The sequence below is a fragment of the Pelobates fuscus genome, chromosome 4 (assembly GCF_036172605.1).
Source record: "Pelobates fuscus isolate aPelFus1 chromosome 4, aPelFus1.pri, whole genome shotgun sequence".
NCBI classification, from domain to species: Eukaryota; Metazoa; Chordata; class Amphibia; order Anura; family Pelobatidae; genus Pelobates; species Pelobates fuscus.
In genome coordinates, this window is record NC_086320.1 from 359612456 (window position 1) to 359632202 (window position 19747).

Sequence of the window (19747 nt, forward strand, 5' to 3'; positions counted from 1 at the left end):
CAATCATTGTATGGCCATCACAGCCTCTGCTGTGTGATTATATGAGATGCTAAAGGTTAATGTGAAAGAAGAAAAAAAAAAAAAGAGGAACTGGTTTAACCCTTCCAGTGCTAAAAAAGATGTCATACGCATACGTTTGGCATGCAGCCAGATGAAATGCATGAGAAAAATGTGCAACCCTGGTCAGGCTATCACAGGGTTTGCTGAGGAATTAATGTGGAAGGTCATTGCCTTAGTGTCTATTGCACTATTTCGTGTGCCAAAGGGCATGCAATGTCTACCTCCCCCCCCCTCCAATCCACCGCTTGTAATCTTACAGTAAGTCTGAAAATCTTCTCTTATCTTTAAAACATGTCTGTATGGGTCAATACTTCACTGGAAACCCAAGCCCAGAGCATGACGACTGTCTGGTGGTAATTACAGATGGCCTTGGTGGATTCTGGAGACACAATTAAAACCAAACAGCAACATTTAAAGTTAAAATAGCCAAGCTGCGTATAGCCGAGTGGTAGAATGTTTCCAATGTTTCAGCACTTCGTTTAGAGTTATTTCTGAAGCACTTAATTATTGCGAATTGAAAACAGAATTGGAAAACCGAGCAAACTGAAATCGGACTGGCAAAATTCAGTCATAAATGGGCAAGATCTGGAGAAATTTCTCCAACGCAGCTTACTTATTTTTGCCTTTATTATTTCATTTGAATTATGTTTTTTTTTTTTTTTTTTTTTTTTATTTACCAATCAGATTTTAGTGAACTAGCTCATTTTCCTCTGGAACGGTTATTCCAGGCTTCCCCCAAACTCCGGCCCTCCAGATGTTGCCGAACTACAACTCCCATGATTCTCAGCCCATCTATTTCATTCATAGAATTGTGGGAGTTGTAGTTCAGAAACACCTGGAGGGTCTGAGTTTGGGGGAAGCCTGGGTTATTCGCTAAAGTGCGAACTGACGGGAATTCAGAATAAACGTCAGTATTTAAGGCCAAAGTAGCCGAACTAGAAAGACTTGGAGAGAGATTTTTTTTTTTTTTTGGCCAGTTCCGCTGTTTTAGGCTTAAATCTTTCAAATTTACTTTGAATTTGCCACAATTCTCATTTTTGGTGAATAAATGAATGACCCTATCGGCTTTCAAATCACCACAATTCAGTGCTTAGTGAATACACCCCATGTATTTGTGTTTATATAAACACATCACATCAGGCTGAGCTGCTGCCTCACACTTATAAGTGTGATAAGTGTTTATAAAACAAAATAGAAAATAGAATAAATAAAAATAAACAATCAAACAGTGGCAAAGCTCTTAGATTATTAAAATAGAACTACAACTCCCAGAATACCAATGCAGCCAAACGGCTAGCAAAGCATCAAGGGAGATGTAGTTCACAACAGAAATGCTAAGTGAGGGGCTATTTTATTTCGGGGAGGGGGAGATCTCCCCGCTCCTGGCAGCCGTTGGGTTCTGTGAGAGAGACGGAGAATGTTCATATCCCTCCGCGCGAGGAAACCCTGCGCTGCTGGGTGCAACCTTCACACGGCCGCTCGTGACTCCATTTTCTCATTCACTTCACTTTTAATCATTATTATTTACACAAAACTATATAGGATTTATTTATTTTTATTTTTTATACATATATTGTACTATTTTTTTTTTCCGACCAAACAGTGAGAGAGCGCGCAGAGCCTCACAGGCACTCGCAGCGGCCATTGACCGCACTGAAATTCGCCTTGTGAGGCGGCGAGCTTCTCTTATATACCCGGCTAAAAATAGCCTGTCCCCGCCCACCCGTAGAGGGGAGAAAGGAGTGGGGATAGAGGGTGGTTGGATTTTCGAATAGGACCAATCGGCGCCGAGTTTACGGAAAGGTTTCGTCACGCCAGCAGCCTGCCCTGTGCGCCGAGCGCAGCGATTGGACGCAGCTGACATCATAGGGGGAAAGGAGGTTGGCGACAGCTGGCGCCCGATTGGCTGCCTTACTGAGCCGGCGTAATGAGGTCACGTGGTGATGGAAGGGAGGGGGGAAGCAGTGGAGGAGGAGGAGTAGGCTGGCCCTGAGGTTTGAATAGGGAAGTTTTGCAGAGGTTTACATTTGCAGCCACTTCAGTGTTTGCAAATATTGTCAGCACCCAGCAAGTCCTCTGCTCCAGGAGGAGGAGGAGGAAGGACTCAGCCTTCTCTATTATTTTTATTATTATTATTTTTGCTATGCAATGACACTTGCATGAAAACTGGCTTGCCTATTCCATTTTACTGGGAATTACTATTATTATTTTTTATTTAGTTTTTTGCATATTTTTATGCATATCCAACACCTTTTGGGATTATTATATTTTTTATCATCATTATTATTATTGTTGCCTATGCCTAGATCTATGGTAGCCTTTCTATTTTTCTAGCATCAAAAAAAAAAAAAAAAAAAAAACCCTGACTCCTCTCTCTTTCTCCATCTCTACCCTCTCTATAAATATATATCTATAAATATTTAATAATATCCTTAGTAGATCATGGATGTTTTACCAATGTGCAGCATCTTCCAGGAGCTACAGATTGTGCACGACACTGGCTATTTCTCAGCATTGCCCTCCCTGGAAGAATATTGGCAACAGGTAAATGGAGTTGATTTCATGGATTGCCTGCTGGGGAGGAGGAGATGCAAATAAAAGCCAATGTTTGCATGCATAGCAACTGCTAGCTCTTATGTATTCTTGCTGTTTTATTATTATTATTATTATTATTATTATTATCCAGATTTTAGTAATATTGTAAATAAATATTTTCTAATGTCACTTTGTGTTTATAGATATGTTAGAATTCTGGAGACAAACTATGTATCTATATTTGTTTTCCTGCCTGCTACAGCAATTCTATCTTGTTTGTAATTATATTGCTGAAATTAAAAACAAAACCTGTAGATCTGCATTGTAAATCTCTATATTCCTTGTCAACTAAATCTAATTTATTCAGATCTATTTTTTAATGTTAAGATCGGTTGCAGATTAAATCGGTTGCAGATGTAAATTGACTAGGATGAGACTGTCATGCTTCTGCATGTATTTTATTTATTACAAGGGTGATTGCATATGCATTTTGCACTGCAGAGATTGATGGTCTTGTTTATAAGAGCTTGCAATCTAGTGAGGGTGTCAGACAAGAAGGTATTGAGTCTGCTTTGGAGCAAGGTGGCCTTGATTTGTAATGCCAAAATCATTGGGATGAAGAGATAGCTATACACATGTGGGTTTCACCCCCAGTGCTTTCGCAATGACAGCTAAATGTAGCTTCAATCAAGCACAGCTTCGGTTTCACTAGTAACTACAGCCATTTGGCAAAACTTTGAGCTTGCAATAGGTCCAAATTACACAGCTGGGTCTTGTCATGTAAGACACAGCAATGCCAAGAGTTATTCCTGTCATTTTCTGTTTGTAGAAGCAATATTTTTTTATTTTATTTTATTTTTTGAAGATTCTGCTTCACATTTATCTATTGGTTTAAAAAAAAAAAAAAAGTGTTTGTCAGAGGATGTGTGTGACAGCTTCTAATCAGTAGAACAATGGCTGATTCACCAGGCAAAACATTGTATTGGGAGTCTATTGTTTCTGTTGCCCAGGGAAATAAAATAACTTTTTTTTTTTTTTCGGTTGATCTTGTCAAAAGGGACAGACTGGAAATGGCATTGTGTTTTTGTGCTGCGTTTGTTTGTTTTGTTTTATTATCCCTAACAGTGGTGATTGCATTTGTCCTTGTCTCCATTTAATGATGTTTACTTTTTTTTTAACAATGCAAATTAAGAGATCAGATGTCTGTCTGAGAAGGGGGAGTTTTGCCACTAAAGTGTTACAATCATAGCATTCCTAGTTAATTGTATGCACCTCCACTCCATCCTTCAAAGATGCAGATCTTCAGTGTATGATTGAAATTGATCTAAGTAGCTTCCTTCAGGCATTTTAGATCTTGGAATGGAGCCAGGTTCTGTTCCCAGAATCCTTTAGAGACATTTCAAATATCACAGAGCTCAGTTCATAGACACAATCATGGGAAAGGGGGGGGGGGGGGGGGGTTCTAATAGTGTTTAAATTATTAAACTTGAGCAGCCTTGCTATCCTCCTCTCTTCCCAACTACTCTTCTCCGGAATCAATAAAATGCATTTTATCCTTTTTAAATATTTTATTTGAAAAGCAAAGCCGTGTTCTAATCATAGCTGAAGAAAAATCAATTTAGATTTTTTTTTTTTTTGTTTCCTCTCACTTTGGCCCCTAATTTGACTTATGTGCAAGGCAAAAGTCCACAGGTAAAATGCAAGACTGTGCATTAAAATGTTAACTGTTCACTACCTCCCCAGGCAAGCAGCTGGTGAAGTATGTGTGGTATTTTGATTGCCCATGTCTGCAAGCCACAAGACCTCTTTCAGAGTCCATGTCTCTGCAAAACCAGTCTGACACTTAAGAGCTCTGAATGCCTTCAGGCCAATGACCAAAAAAATAATTTTTCATTTTTGTAATTGGTGTTCTCATAGTAGTCTTTCACTTTGGGTACATGTGTACGATACGAAAATATCTGCTTTTGAAAAATGTATTTCAGTGCATAGTCTAATGGCTTATTCTCATGGCTTGTGGTCAGTATTTGAAAAGGAAGTCTCTGTTGGCGTAGAATGAAAAGAATGTGAATGACTCATCCAGTTGTACTGTTGGCGAGGAGATAACATTCTTGTCCATTGTATGGTTTCCAGAACCATCTAAAAGAGGATTTGCTACCATTTATATTTACTTACATGAGTACGGTAGATTATCTAATTTAAAATTCAGAAAATACCCACTTCTGCAATCTAGTGTTTATTTTGTGAGTTGTTCTCCTTGCAAACTGATTTTACCCGTTCACTTCTTTGAATTGTTTTTTCAACGGAAATGAGTTACTCTACATGTATCCTGTGCAGAATCTCTCTTCTTTACAACTGAGGCTTAGTCGTAATTTTTGTCTCCATCATAACAAGCCATTCATTTTATCTCTTTCAAACCACATGCATGTTGGCTTGGTTGGATATGCACAAGTCTTTAAAAATAATAATAATAATCCAGGTTTTCAAATAAAGTTGATGGTATTTATTTTGTATTCTTAGAAAACAGGATTTTCATTCATTGTGTTTATTTGCCTATTTTCCAGACATGCCTTGAATTGGAGCGATATTTGCAAAATGAGCCTTGTTATGTGTCTGCGACTGAATTTAAATTTGACAGAGAGGAGGAACTCTGGACCAAATTTATCCTAGCATGTGAGACGAAAGAGGAGCCTGACCACAAGATTACATGCATTAAGACTGAGGACATCAGTGACAGCCAGATTTTAGAGACCAATAGCTTAAACTCTGATGTTGGAAGTGAGTCTTCTGATGGTTCAGAAGAACTTTCACCAACCTCAAAATTTACCTCGGATCCAATAAGTGATGTTTTGGCCACTTCTGGAACCTTTAGTTCATCTGTCACTTCAACTCCCCCGTCATCGCCAGAACAGAGCAAGGAGTCTCCTTCCCACTTGTGGAATGGTATAACTGGCGAATTGCATTCACCAGGAAAAATTAAATCTGGTTCCATTATAAAGACTGAACAAGGTAGCCCTATTAGTGGAGAAACCTCACCAGATGGACGGAAACGTATCCACAAGTGTACTTTCAATGGCTGCAAGAAGGTTTACACCAAGAGTTCACACCTGAAAGCACACCAACGCACTCACACAGGTCAGTTCTTGGTCTTCATTGAGAACTTGACAGTAGGGAATCCCTTGTTGTCATGCCATAATGCAACCACTGGATGGAAATCCAAAGCTCGTAGATGGTGATGTAACTCATCCTGTGGATAGCCTACTTCCTCATTCTTTTCTCTAGTGAATTTGGGATCTTAACTAGAGTATGTTCATAAATGGAGTGAATGAAAACATGCTCCTTTTAGAGAGTCCAATGGGAAGCTAGTATATTTTTTTTTTTTTTTTTTTTAGTTCATATCAATTTTTATTCAAGTTTACTGCAAAGTTTGGTTTGATGGTTTCCCGTGAAGTGTGTTTTTCTTGCAGGATTTTTTTTATTTATTTTTTTTAAATTTTTTGAATACACGGTGTGTTTTTAGTTTAAAAGTGCCCGGTTTCATAACACACAATATTTATCATTATGTAAAAATATTTTTTGAAGCTGTAGCACACAGTTCAGAAAGATGCTTTTAAGGCTGTAGACAAGCACCCTTCTGCTTATTTAATGTTTCTTGGTTGCAAGTATCATGTGCATTAGATACTGGTAGAGAAATTATTTTATTTATTTACTAAAATATGAATTCAAAGTAAATTCCGAATTTAAGGCCATAATAGCCAAGCTGAAAGCATAACTGACTGAGAGATGTGTCTTCTTGTTAGTCTAAATAGCATTGCCAGTCTCCACACAATATATGGATAGAAATAGGGATACAGCTAGGAGGTAGAACATAACAAACAAACAGCACATAGTGATGTACAGTATATATGAATAACACAAAGCGCTGTTAGAAATCGGGTAAACGCCTTGAAATCCACACAGGGATTACACTGGTCCGCTTTCCACCACAGGGGATAGTAAATAGTTAGCAGGCACAGGTACTTCAGGATACAATGTCAGGATATACGCGTTGGACGAAACGCGTTTTATTTATATATGTATATGTATATGTGTGTGTGTGTGTGTGTGTGTGTGTATATATATATATATATATATATATATATATATATATATATATAAAAAATTTTTTATATATATATATATATATATATATATATATATATATATATATATATAAAAAATTTTTTTTTTTTTTTTTTTTTATATATACAATATTTTATCAGGCAATTTGTGCCTAAATAAATATACATTTTTGCATTTGAATGCTGACTTTGTATCCTGAAATACCTGCGCCTGCTGACTATTTACTATCCCCTATGGTGGAAAGCGGACCAGTGTAATCCCTGTGTGGATTTCATGGCGTTTACCCATTTTCTATCTTGTGAGCGCAATCTAACATCGCTTTGTGTTACTCATATATACTGTACATCACTATGTGCTGTTTGTTTATGTTCTACCTTCTAGCTGTGTCCCTATTTATATTTTTATACATCTGATACTACAGAGGCACAAGTGGGAACGGCCTCTAGGGAAGCTATCTACATTGTACTACGTACATTATATCTATTGATCTGTTATTTTATTGAGAAGTAGAATTTTTGGTCCACACAATATATGCAGTACACTAAATAACTATGTTGAAATGTTGGTTATTGGCACTCAAGCTTCATTCATCTAAAATTGAATTTGTGTTGGACAACTTCTCATTAAGAAGAGATTTGTAATGGACCACTGAAGAGAACCTAGTTGCGTAATCACATCTATGATTGTGGTCTAAAAGGGAGAATATATTAAACTTCACAACTGAATAGCTGCATATATTTGCAAAATGACAGCCATGGGGAAGATTGAATCCCACTGTTTTTCCCTAATTTTTACAGGGTGATAGTGAATTTATTATTTACAGCACAAACCCCTAGGATCTTGAAGATATTGTGGATAGGAATGTATTGATCAGCGGTCTACTGTTATGAAACCTTGCTACCCCACCTCCATTCTACATTGTGTAGATTTTCGGCCAAAGTCTGAGACTTCAGACATAGCCTTTTTTTGACCTTTCATAGCCATCTGCCTACGAAATGTCAGCCGTTATGTAGCTGAGAGAAGGAGAGAATTTGTCTTCCATAAACAACTGGATGATTCTTTTCCATAAACAAAATCCTTCCTTTAAGAATTTTTCCACTGTGCCTTGAAACTTAAAATCTATTTATTTTGGAGCCTTACTTACCCTATTTGTCCCTTGCAGGAGAAAAGCCTTACAGATGTTCCTGGGAGGGCTGTGAGTGGCGCTTTGCAAGAAGTGATGAACTCACCAGACACTTCCGAAAACACACTGGTGCCAAACCATTTAAGTGCCCGCACTGTGACAGGTATGTCAATTTATTCCTTTTCAGATACTATTTCCCTTATTGTCTGGTATTTCAGGTTTTTTCTTTGCACCTGTTGCTTAGACAGGAAAATACATAGGGTGTAATTGCCTATTGAAAAGTCCAGTTAATTTAAAGTGTGTGTGTTTGGGCTCTTAAAATCTATAATTTCATTAATGCCACTTAAACAGTATTTATTTTCTTATCTTCTCGTTTTAAATAACTGATGTAATTGTATGGTCGCTCCATTCCGGGGATGGAGTCTCGCATGATTTTGTTTACTTTAGTTAGTGACTCATTCTATCCATAGATCAGGAGGTGGCAGGCTTCATTCCTAAATGATGAGTAGATGCTTAGTTTGAGAAGGTCTCTCTTGTTTCACAGGTGTTGCTATAAAAACATCTGTAAAACAGGGATATCCTAAAATGTGCAATAAGACCTTTTGGCATTCAGTGTAATGCATGTTCTATAGACCGTAATGAGTCATTTAATCCGCTTTCCTCTGTGGTGTAATCCGATACTGCATCTTCCCAGAAATGTACTGGTGCTTAACAGCGCTATTCCAAAATTAGGAGGAAGCATTGACATCACAACAATATGACATTACTAAACATAATGTGAGCGGATGCATGCAATAGGCTTCAGTCAGAAATAATAGCGGTCCTATATGGCATGGGATTTCAAGAATGGCTAAACAATGCTGTGCAGGATGCCCTGTGCTGTAGTTACTAAATAATTACGGTACAGAGTTATTCACTAAACTGTGAAATGAGAGGAATACAAGTAAATTCAATGTAGCTGAACTGTCCTACAATTTTCCATCAGTTCAGATTGTTTTGCCCTTTTTTTTTCTTTCTTCATTCATGCTTACTGAAGAACGTGGCAGTATTTGGCCCAAACTATCAGTTCCGTAATTTGCTCTATAAGAAACCGATGGTTTAGGCCAAATGAATTATTTTTTTTAATTATTAATTTTTTATTCTATACTTTATTTCTATCCTTTAAAATGCAAAAGATTATTTTGAACACATAGTGGGGTACTATATTGAGCACTTTTGGAATTCAGTTCGAAAACTGGAAAACTTAGAAAATATTAAGAGTTCTGTTGGTCTGTGAATGCCAGAGGGAAGGCTAGCTTGTTTCTTTATATGTTTGTTTTGTGTGCTTATAAAGCGTTAAATGCCAGCAGCACTCTAAGCCTGGGCTTGCCTGCAACTAGCCTCAACAGTAGCCTTGTGTTTGCTCACCCACTGTGCATATATTTATTTCAGTTAACGTACAATGCCTATGGTGAATTGAAAGCTGTTCTTGAAGTTTTTATTGTATTTTGTTTAAATAAAAAATGGTTACTTTTTTAAATTTATTTAGTACTAAGTGTTTTTTTTGTTTGTTTTTTTTCCTCCCCTTAGGTGTTTTTCTAGGTCTGATCACCTGGCCCTTCACATGAAGCGTCACCTCTGAATGAGTCAAGGGGGAAGTCGTGAATAAGAAACTTCAAGGTTGAAATGCCTTGTGCGAGGGATGCGTGTTCCAGCCAAAGCATGCCAATTTGCACCCTAACCAGATGCCTTCTAGACCTCATTTCTTAGAGCGTCTTCGTAGGGCTAATCAATCGTGTCAGATGCGGCATAGCAACCACCTAGTGCTACACCTGGAGTCTCCTCGACCCCGGCACTTGTGGTGCTTTATCTTCTGAACGGCTTGTCTAAGCCTTCGCCGTGAGCATGTGCACTGAGAATGTTAATGATTGGGTGACTGAATGGTAACGAGGAGCCAATGTCTGTATGTGGAGGATTTTTATTTTCTTAAGGTTGAGCTCAAATGTGAGGGTTTGGAAAATAAAAGTGGAAAAATGGTTTGAATGATTTTTTTATTTTTCTTTGTATGCCATGGCATACTGTATTTGGGACTCTACCATCCATCGTTTTCATCTGGGTTCTACAGAAGGAGGATGAGGAACCCCCAATGGATCCATTTCCTGTACGAGAGGAGCTTTTGTTGTCTGGTGCAGCTATTAACGTGCAATGTGTCAAGTAGCCTGTCTTTTGTTTTGTTTTTTGTTTTTTACATGCTACAATGATCATTTGTAACCCATTGTATAAGCTGTGTATTTACAAATATAACAAAACTATAACTTTTCATTATAATAGAAAGATATTGCATGGTTCAGGGGAAAAAAAAACGACACTTTTTTTTTTTTTCTTTTTCATTCATACTTTAAATCAGGACTGCAAGTTATAATTCCAGATGAGAGCAGCTAAATACAATTGGTCTGGTTTTGTGTTACTATGTATGGAACCTAAAATATAAGTGGAGAAAACCACTAGAGCTTAAATTTTTTTTTTATTTTTTTTTTTTTCTCATGCAGCTAATTTTCTATTATTTATGCCTTGAGGACTAATTTCTGGTTTTCTAGCTGTTAATGCACTGTTGACCTTAAAATGGTGCCTTATGGAAGTGACCTTTACATATTACAAGGTCTGATACAGGGGTTTACGCTTTGTAAGCTTACTTAAGGCTCTGTTGTCACCCAGGAGTGTACATTTTCCTTTTCCGAAGCTAAAAAGCATATGTACATATACAGTTAACCTTTGTAAAATGTAGGAGCATACAGAATTGTCTGTAGCCTGACAAAGCATTTAGTTTAATTTGCTATATATTGACTGTCGATGTAGTAATGCCCTGCTTTTTTTTCCACAACTAATCTTTCTGCCCTCTTGCTTTATATTTTCTTTAAACTGAATTTGCACAAATGTATCCTGTATCCGTACATGCACTTAAATATGTAAATGCTCACACATTGGAGGTACAGAGTAAATGTCTTGAATTGAAGAGTACTTCATTGCTTTCTAAACTTTTTAGATTTAAAATATCCACCAAAGCAAAATTCAGATGACCTGTTTTTTTTTCCTACTTGGATAAGCTCGCTAGTGCCACACTAATATCGACAAACCGCGAGTTTTGAGTCAACGCGAGTATAATATTTAGTCCAAAATAATTGACTTGAAAGCAGAAAAGTTAAATTAGGATTCCTTGGCCTAAACATTGTAATCTGGTTGTCCAATTTAACCACACACTGCTAAAATAAAAATTTAAAAAAAAATCTTTGTGTGCACACATACACATTTTTTATATATATATATATATATATATATATATATATATATATATATATCTATCCCAGTCCCTCCTTTTCCACGAAAGACTATAGTTTAAGTATGTGCACTCATTGGCTGAAAGCCGACGTCTATGCTTTTTAGGACGACTTTAGAAATTTGTTTTGGGTGTAAACCTTTGTAGTCTTAGGTCACTGAGTGTTAAAAGCTGTAAAAAGAAGTTGAAATCTATTTTTGTAATATTTTATTTAATGTTAAAGATGTTTTCTTGTAATTGTAGAAAAACTAAAAAAAAAACAAAACAAAATACCTGCTATTATGAGCAGCATTTACATTTTTATCTAGAATTGTTTTCTTCTCACTGTAGATATTGATTTAAAAATAGAATTAAAGCATTGCGCTTTATGTGCAGTGCGTTTCATACTAGGTGACTTGCCACAAAGTAGCAGAATACCTGGGCTGGTATCTTCTGTAGAGTTATATAATTTTAATGAATGTACCAATAGCTTAATTACTACCTGGAGTAAAATGCCTGTGGCCCGAGCAGTGTAAATTACTTTCCCAAGATTCTTTGTCAATTCAATATCAGAGCATCTTGGGGAACGGTCCGTAGAATACATACACATGCTTTATTTTTTTAATTTTAGAGTACTTTTTTTGTCCCTTTGCCAAATTTGTTACTTGTTCAGTCACATGGGGGAAATGTTCCTTTATAACCCGTGGTAACCATGTATGTAACTTAGAGCTTTTCCTGTTAAATAATTTGAAGGGAACTTCATAAAGAACAACTGTGGGACCATATTCTAAAACCGGAGAAATTGTCATATAAACCAATGGAATGTTCCTGCAGATTATTCTGCTTTAGAAAAAATGCCCCAGAATTGCAATTCACATGTATCCCCCACTGATGGTAATTCAGACTGGGAGACACCACAAACATTAAATTAGGGTCTCTTTAGAGATTTGGGGTGCATTGAGCTTCATAACTCAAGTCTGTGGTGCACAGTATCATAGTTGATGCTACTCTATTGCAGACTGAATTACTTTATTTAAATGGCAGCACAAAGTTGTAGAGTATAACTAAAGTCTATAACTAAATCTGTCACTCATGTTGAAATTGTAATTGCTGTAATAAACTTTGTTAACCATGTATCTTGCTGCATCCTCTGGTTATTTTGCAAGAAAAGCTCTCCGCTGCATATATTGACACTTTTGGGGGGGGAAGGGGAATTACTATGTAGTAATATTGTCTTAAAACCTAGTGACTTAGGGATGAACTTTATTGTTTTGTGGTTTCTTTTTAACTTACTATGTAAGTAAATCCTCATTTTCTGGTTTTAAGACCAAACCAGTTATACAGGTGCCACACTTTTTTTCCTTTCTGATTTCATATACTTGTGTAGATTTAGGAGAAACATTTTTTTTTTTTTTTACTTTTGTTTTGCAGAGCACTATGCTAGGGTTTTCAGATCTTCCTATGTTATGTTTTGGACTGCTCTGGGTTTAGCCATAATAGTCAGAAACTAGATAAACAAACGCATAAACGTGCACTGGCTTGTCTCGCTTGTGAAATGCCATCAGCATTATTTAATTGAGGTGCGGCTGTGTGAACTTTGTTTCCCAGTGCCTGTAATTTTCTTAATGATAGCATACACTCTGTTCAGGTGAGAACTGAGCCTCAGTCAAGCAAATGGAAAGAAAGGAAGAAAAAAATATATATATATATTAAAAAAAACTTGCTTGAAATTTGAAAGAAGAGAAAATTTCTATTAGTGAAATTTTTTTTTATTTTTGTTTTGTTCAGAAACGCCCTGTTATCTGAAGAATCTTTGTAAGATTTTTGTAAAAGTTTTGTTTTACAAGATTTTATTTGAAATTTGTTTTTTGCAAAATTGTTATATTTCTGTATGAATGTATTTTTTATTGGAATAACATAAAAAAAATTCCTATCCAGACTTTTTGTTTATTTATTTTGTTGTAATCTTGCTTTTCAATACATGCAATATATCACTTCACAATGATCACAGTACTGAAACATACATAAACAAGCACACTAAACTTTGTCAGACTGTTGTCGGGTAAGCGAAAGATGCAGTTTAACTGTTGTGTCGTGGTCATTCCCAGAATGCTTTACTGTACACATGGAATTCTGGGATTCAGATGCAATAATATTTGGTTGTGTGCATACATCTGTGAACACTATGCAGTAATTTTAAGATCTCATCTTGAATATTAAAGGACCACTATAGGCACCCAGACCACTTCAGCTTAATGAAATGGTCTGGGTGCCTGGTCCATCTAGGGTTAACCCTTTCTGCTGTAAACATAGCAGTTTCAGAGAAACTGCTATGTTTACCTACGGGTTAATCCAGCCTCTAGTGGCTGTCTCATTGACAGCCGGTAGAGGCGATTCCACGCTTCTCACTGTGATTTTTCAGTGAGAAGACACCAGCGTCCATAGGATAGCATTGAGAATGCTTTCCTATGGACTGGCTGAATGTGCGTCCATATGTGCATTCAGCCGATGATGGAAGAAGAGGGAGGAGAGTCCCAGCGCCGAGGAAGACCGGCGCTGGAAAAGAGGTAAGGGATTAACCCCTTCCTCCCCCTTCAGCGCCACGGGAGTGGGACCCTGAGGGTGGGGCACCCTCAAGGCACTTTAGTGGTCCTTTAAACATTGAAAGATGCATTCTGTACTTTTCACAGGTGATTAGTTTACTGAAAGACAGACTGATTATTTATATAGCGCCAACAAATTCCGCAGTGCTTTACAGTGGGTGGACGAACAAACGTAGTTGTAAATAGACAAGTTAGATACACAGAGGGATTGAGGGCCCTGCTCAATGAGCTTTCATACTAGAGGAAGTGGGGTAAAGTGACACAAAAGGTAAGGATAGTATCAGACTAATGACAGTTGCAAGAGAGGATTGTCATTGTCCGATTCACATGACTGGCGTACTTCAAGAATGTTCTAAATGATCCTGATTCATTTATCTGGTTGTAGCTGTCCTGCAATTTGCTTATGAGCAGTCCTGCCTTTTGCTTTTCTCCACACCTGTGACATGACTAATAGTTTGTGCTGCTTAACGTGCTAAATTTGGTGTATGCATTCTGGCCCTGCTGTCTGAAGCATGCTATATATATATATATATATATATATATATATATATATATATATCTATATATATATCTCACTATGGGAGAGCACAAGGACTCTCACCCTAATGTCTCACTAAATTTATTATGTTTTTATTGTACTACACACTGGTACATGTAGCTTGTCATTTTCCAAGTGGGTATTTATCACAGCCAAACTAGGGCAAATTATATTCCATATATAGCAAACTACACATTCTAGTTTATTTTACAATAAATTATTTATTTTGTAAAACATTTGCAGTCAGTTAAGTTATTTTTGGGCAAACCATCTTATTTAAAGAAAATCTATCATTTAAGTCATATAGTGAAAATATATATAATCAATTTAACATTTGCTATAGTTTATATATATTTTTTTTTAACTTCTTTGTACAGATCTGTGCAAATGATGCTAAAAAAAAATCATTTCCCCCTGCTTCCTAAAGGATGCTCTTTAAGATAAAACCGCACAGTACAAAATAAATGTGTTTTACTATACCATATATGAATAACATTGGTTTAAAGTGATAGTTGCCCACAAATTGTGTGGTTGAAAAAGTCACATTTTTCAGAAATTGCATATGTAAAAATATTTTTTTGGGGAGCAGGTGTGACGGATTGTTAAAGGGTAAAGTGGTTACCCTAAACAAATGTGCATCACTATGGAAGGAACGTCTAAGCTCATATTGTATTTCTCTGATGCCTGAGGCATTGTGGGGGCGATGAAGTTGCCTAGAGTATGGGTAGCAGAGGTAAGTGAATAGAAAAGTGACTGTTCTACTTCAAACTAGGGTTTCCTAGAACCTTTATTCTGGCAAACTGAATGGTATGGATGCTGTATCAACATCATTAGTGGTGCAGACTGCCTAATCCTTAAAGGGACACTATAACCATTTCATCTCATTGAATTGGTTTTAATTCCTGAAGTCCCCTGGTTTTGTCCATCCATTAGGTTTTATACCACTTTTAATCAATTTTACTGTAAATAAGGACACATGGTCAACAATAGCCCGACCTGCACTGGAGGTATGGCAAAGACAGAGTTTACACAGTTACTTCCCAGCAAGGGGCACTGTGATTTGCTAAAGGCCAAACAGCAGAGAGGAGATAGATTCCCGTGACTCACATTTTGCATTAAACCAAAAATAATAGTTTAACCATGAATGGAAAGTCAGCACTAGGTATTCTAGGCACTATGACCCCTTCTATGAGATGAAGCAACTACAGTGTCCCTTTAAGAGTTAATGTTGAGCTAAAAATGAGATGCTCTATTGGAGAATAATCTTCACAATCTGTATTATATGTAGTGCAGGAAATTCATGTAGAGATGTATGTATCAAAGCAACTATAAAAAGGACATCGCAGATAATGTGAGGCTAACACCAAATTTGCTGCAGAGCGGGAGTTTATGGGATTTGTAGTTCAATTATAAGCTTTTAACTGTTGGGAAACTAGACATGGCATTAACTGACGATCTACCCTTTGCCCCTAACTGGGTTCCTTGTGGGTGACTTTAATGAATACATGTTTCTGTTAATGCAGCTGATGATATTGTTAGTTATAAAGTGCCAGAATAGTCTCCAGCACCGTATCGTGGAGGGTCATATCAATAATTCTGTACTCCTGGAACAAAATAATGATGTCATATCACTGTTTTGACAGAGTATTTGAACAGTATACATAAAAAAAAGCCTGGAATGAATGCTGTGTAATTTTTGTAAATTTTATGTTTTGACAAATTTTGCCCATGGTTTACATATATCCTCGGCAATAATTCTACAGATAACCTAATAAAAAGGTTAAAAAACAAAAACCTGACATTAAAACAAAAGAAGAAAAACCTCACAAAACAGGAATGATATTATGTAACTCTAATAGCATGTCATTGTGTTTAGTCACACATCAAACAGAGGGATCTGGGAATCCCTTTACCCTTGAGTGGTCCTTGTCAAAGCTAAAACTCAACATGTTTATTAATGTCTGAATAGACACCACTCCACACTTTAAGTGTTAGGGAGCACATCATTCTGTGTTGCTTTTTGAAGAATTGGTTCAGACTCCCAACCGGACATGCTTACGAAAAACATAAAATCTGCTTAAGAATTGCGGTAAACTCTTCATTCATGCAAAAAAAACTAAACAAAACAAACAAAAAAAAAAACAGCTTGACCTGAACAGGTAACATACTGTGAGCGTCAAACAATATCCTCTTTTATCTCAGTACTATAAATAAGTAATGTACAAGAGTAGCACACAATAGATATAAAAGCAAAAAAAAATGCAATATATATAACCGTTGCTAAAGGCAATTTGTGCTCCTTCTAACACCTAAAACATACACAACACAACCAACTGTGAATGTATAGCTGCATAAATTTTAATGGTTGGCATTAAAGCATGATGTTTTAAACAATATTACGCTATATTATTTTACCCATTCTGTAGGCTATATTGTGAGTGGTGAGGATTTGATTAGATTTTAGGTTTCACCATTAAACTAATAAATGAATTATTTTAAATTATTACATGCAGTAGCACAGTCTTAAAGTGTGCCATATAGGCTCAAGTGACGCAATTTGAAGAAAACAAAACTAGTTATGTAGTTATAAAGAAAGATTAACACATTTAAATATCTTTAGTTTAGAGAAACTGAGCCTCAGAGTGGATACAATAGCATTATACAAATATATTCGGGGCCAGTACAAACCCCGAATATAAAATATGGAAATATATTCATAAACAGGATTATACATAGGACACGAGGTCACGCATTTAGACTGGAAGAAAGGAGATTTAGTCAAGGTAAAGGAAAGAGTTTTTACAGTAAGAACAATAAGGATGTGGAATTCTCTGCCTGAAGAGATGGTTTTATCAGAGTCTGTACAGATGTTTAAACGGCAACTGGATGAATACTTGCAAAAACATAATATTCAGGGATATAAATGTTAACTAGTGGTGTAGTAGGCTCTTAATCCAAGGAGATATCTGACTGGCATTCTGGGGCCCAGAAGGATTTTTTTCCTCAAGTTTGTTGCAAAATTAGAAGTGCTACAACCTGTTTTTTTTTTTTTTTGCCTTCTTTTGGATCAATTGCAAAAACAAATGTGAGAAAGGCTGAACTTGAAGGACGCAAGTCTCTTTTCAGCTATGTAACTATGTAACTCATTGGTAAGCTAGGAGAGCTTTGCTCTGGTTGAGTATACTTAATGGGACACTATAGTCACCTGAACAACTTTAGCTTAATGAAGCAGTTTTGGTGTATAGAACATACCCCTGCAGCCTCACTGCTCAATCCTCTGCCATTTAGGAGTTAAATCCCTTTGTTTATGAACCCTAGTCACACCTCCCTGCATGTGACTTGCACAGCCTTCCATAAACACTTCCTGAAAAGAGAGCCCTATTTAGGCTTCCTTTATTGCAAGTTCTGTTTAATTAAGATTTTCTTATCCCCTGCTATGTTAATAGCTTGCTAGACCCTGTATGTGATTAAAGTTCAATTTAGAGATTGAGATACAATTATTTAAGGTAAATTACATCTGTTTGAAAGTGAAACCAGTTTTTTTTTTCATGCAGGCTCTGTCAATCATAGCCAGGGGAGGTGTGGCTAGGGCTGCATAAACAGAAACAAAGTGATTTAACTCCTAAATGACAGTGAATTGAACAATTAAATTGCAGGGGAATAATCTATACACTAAAACTGCTTTATTTAGCTAAAGTAATTTAGGTGACTATAGTGTTCCTTGAACAGCATGCATCAAGCTATTTGGTGTAGGCATAAACCCTGTGTTGTGGATGAAGGCAGCTAAATTCATGAAAGAAATGAATGCTGTATTATTGTCACATCCTGTTCCTCGCTGCGGGTCATTCAGGTGATGGCTTCTGGTATCCAGTACTCTTTTTACAATTCTTGTTTAGTTTTTCTTGTTTTTTTGGTTTTCTATTCCATGTCTGGTTTTCTTTATGCTGGGTATTTCTGGGTTCATTCCTTTTATTCCGTCCCTGGAATTCCCAGTCTCTTGGTTTCATTTAAATGTTTGTTTTATGTTGCCACACCCGTTTTCCATCATTCCTTTTGTTTTGTTTCAGTGTTCCTGCAGGCAGCTGCTCAAGGCTTCTGCCCTTTCTTGCAGGTAAGTACTATGTGTGTTTTCTTTGTTTGGTTTAGCTTGCATTAGGCAGTGTAGGACCTGCCAGTTATGGGGTACATTGGCGTTGTTGGCAGCCTTATGCAATGTATGATCATATAATGTGACTAAATCCCCATGATTTTCATATATAGTGCTTAATTATGTCTCCTCTTGTTTTGCCTATCTTATCTTGTCTTGTTTTATTTTGTATTCCCAGTTCATGTACAGTCCTGTCCTGCCCTGTTCTTGTTTTCCTCATGTCTTGTGTACATGTTCTGGGTTCTGCTCCGGTTCTGGGTTTTCCTAGTTCTGTCTTGTTTTCATGTTTGGTGCCTATCTCTAGTCTTGCCTTGTTTCTGTACTGGATACATTCTTGCTGCAGTACCTCCCTATTCAGCTCCTGGGAGGTCTGCTTAATTCCTGCTCCTAGTTCCTGGGATCCGCATAAACTGAATCAGGGTTCTGGTATGTGGCTGCACAAACGCTGGTTACCCTGCACCAGACCCTGACCTATCCACTCTCACGCTGAAGACTCCCACTTATCATTAGGCATACTGGGTCCCGGCCCTCGCACCGCCGCCCGGACAGTGTCTGGGTTCCGGGCACCGGACCGCCACCCTGACAATTATTATGCCAGCAACTCCATGGCTCTATCACCCAGGAAAAGTTTAACTGTTTTTTAATGATTTGGCAACTATAGTCCCACTCACACTTCTATAATATATGTAAATTTTCACTTCCACATTAGATATAGAAATGTTGTCTGTTCGTTGTGAATCGTTTGCTAAAAGCATTAGCTGACGCTCCCAGCCAGCGAAGTCTTTCTAAACACAGATGCAAGTGAAGTCACAAACATGAATGTAGGATTGGTATCTGACTACGAGGGAAAGATAGCAGGAGTAATATTTCACATAGAATAGATTAGTTGTTCCGCACTCATGGGTAATCCCCAAAAGTGATGTCACGAACATAACATTTTCCGATGGCGAACACGAACTTCCGCAAATGTTCGCGAACGGGCGAACCGGGCGAACCGCCATAGACTTCAATAGGCAGGCAAATTTTAAAACCCACAGGGACTCTTTCTGGCCACAATAGTGATGTAAAAGTTGTTTCAAGGGGACTAACACCTGGACTGTGGCATGCCGGAGGGGGATCCATGGCAAAACTCCCATGGAAAATTACATAGTTAACGCAGAGCCTGGTTTTAATCCATAACGGGCATAAATCACCTAACATTCCTAAATTGTTTGGAATAACGTGCTTTAAAACATCAGGTATGATGTTGTATCGATCAGGTAGTGTAAGGGTTATGCCCGCTTCACAGTGACAGACCAAACTCCCAGTTTAACGCACCGCAAACAGCCGC

The 19747-nt window shown here is 37.2% G+C and overlaps 1 protein-coding gene across 1 annotated transcript; it reads left to right on the forward strand.

Moving 5' to 3' along the window:
- Nucleotides 1-2062: 2062 nt before the first annotated feature.
- On the forward strand, nt 2063-11088 carry KLF6 (KLF transcription factor 6). The gene is made up of 4 exons (XM_063452642.1): nt 2063-2604; nt 5157-5727; nt 7877-8000; nt 9407-11088. The coding sequence occupies exons 1-4, from the start codon at nt 2503-2505 to the stop codon at nt 9456-9458; spliced, it is 849 nt and encodes a 282-aa protein (XP_063308712.1). The 5' UTR covers nt 2063-2502; the 3' UTR covers nt 9459-11088.
- Nucleotides 11089-19747: the final 8659 nt, after the last annotated feature.

Excerpts from the sequence above, each read along its gene's own strand:
- KLF6 (XM_063452642.1), top strand. The coding sequence starts at position 2,503 with ATGGATGTTTTACCAATGTGCAGCATCTTCCAGGAGCTACAGATTGTG. Across the intron at positions 2,605-5,156 it reads TGGAAGAATATTGGCAACAG|ACATGCCTTGAATTGGAGCG; the intron begins GTAAATGGAGTT and ends CCTATTTTCCAG. Across the intron at positions 8,001-9,406 it reads AAGTGCCCGCACTGTGACAG|GTGTTTTTCTAGGTCTGATC; the intron begins GTATGTCAATTT and ends TCCTCCCCTTAG.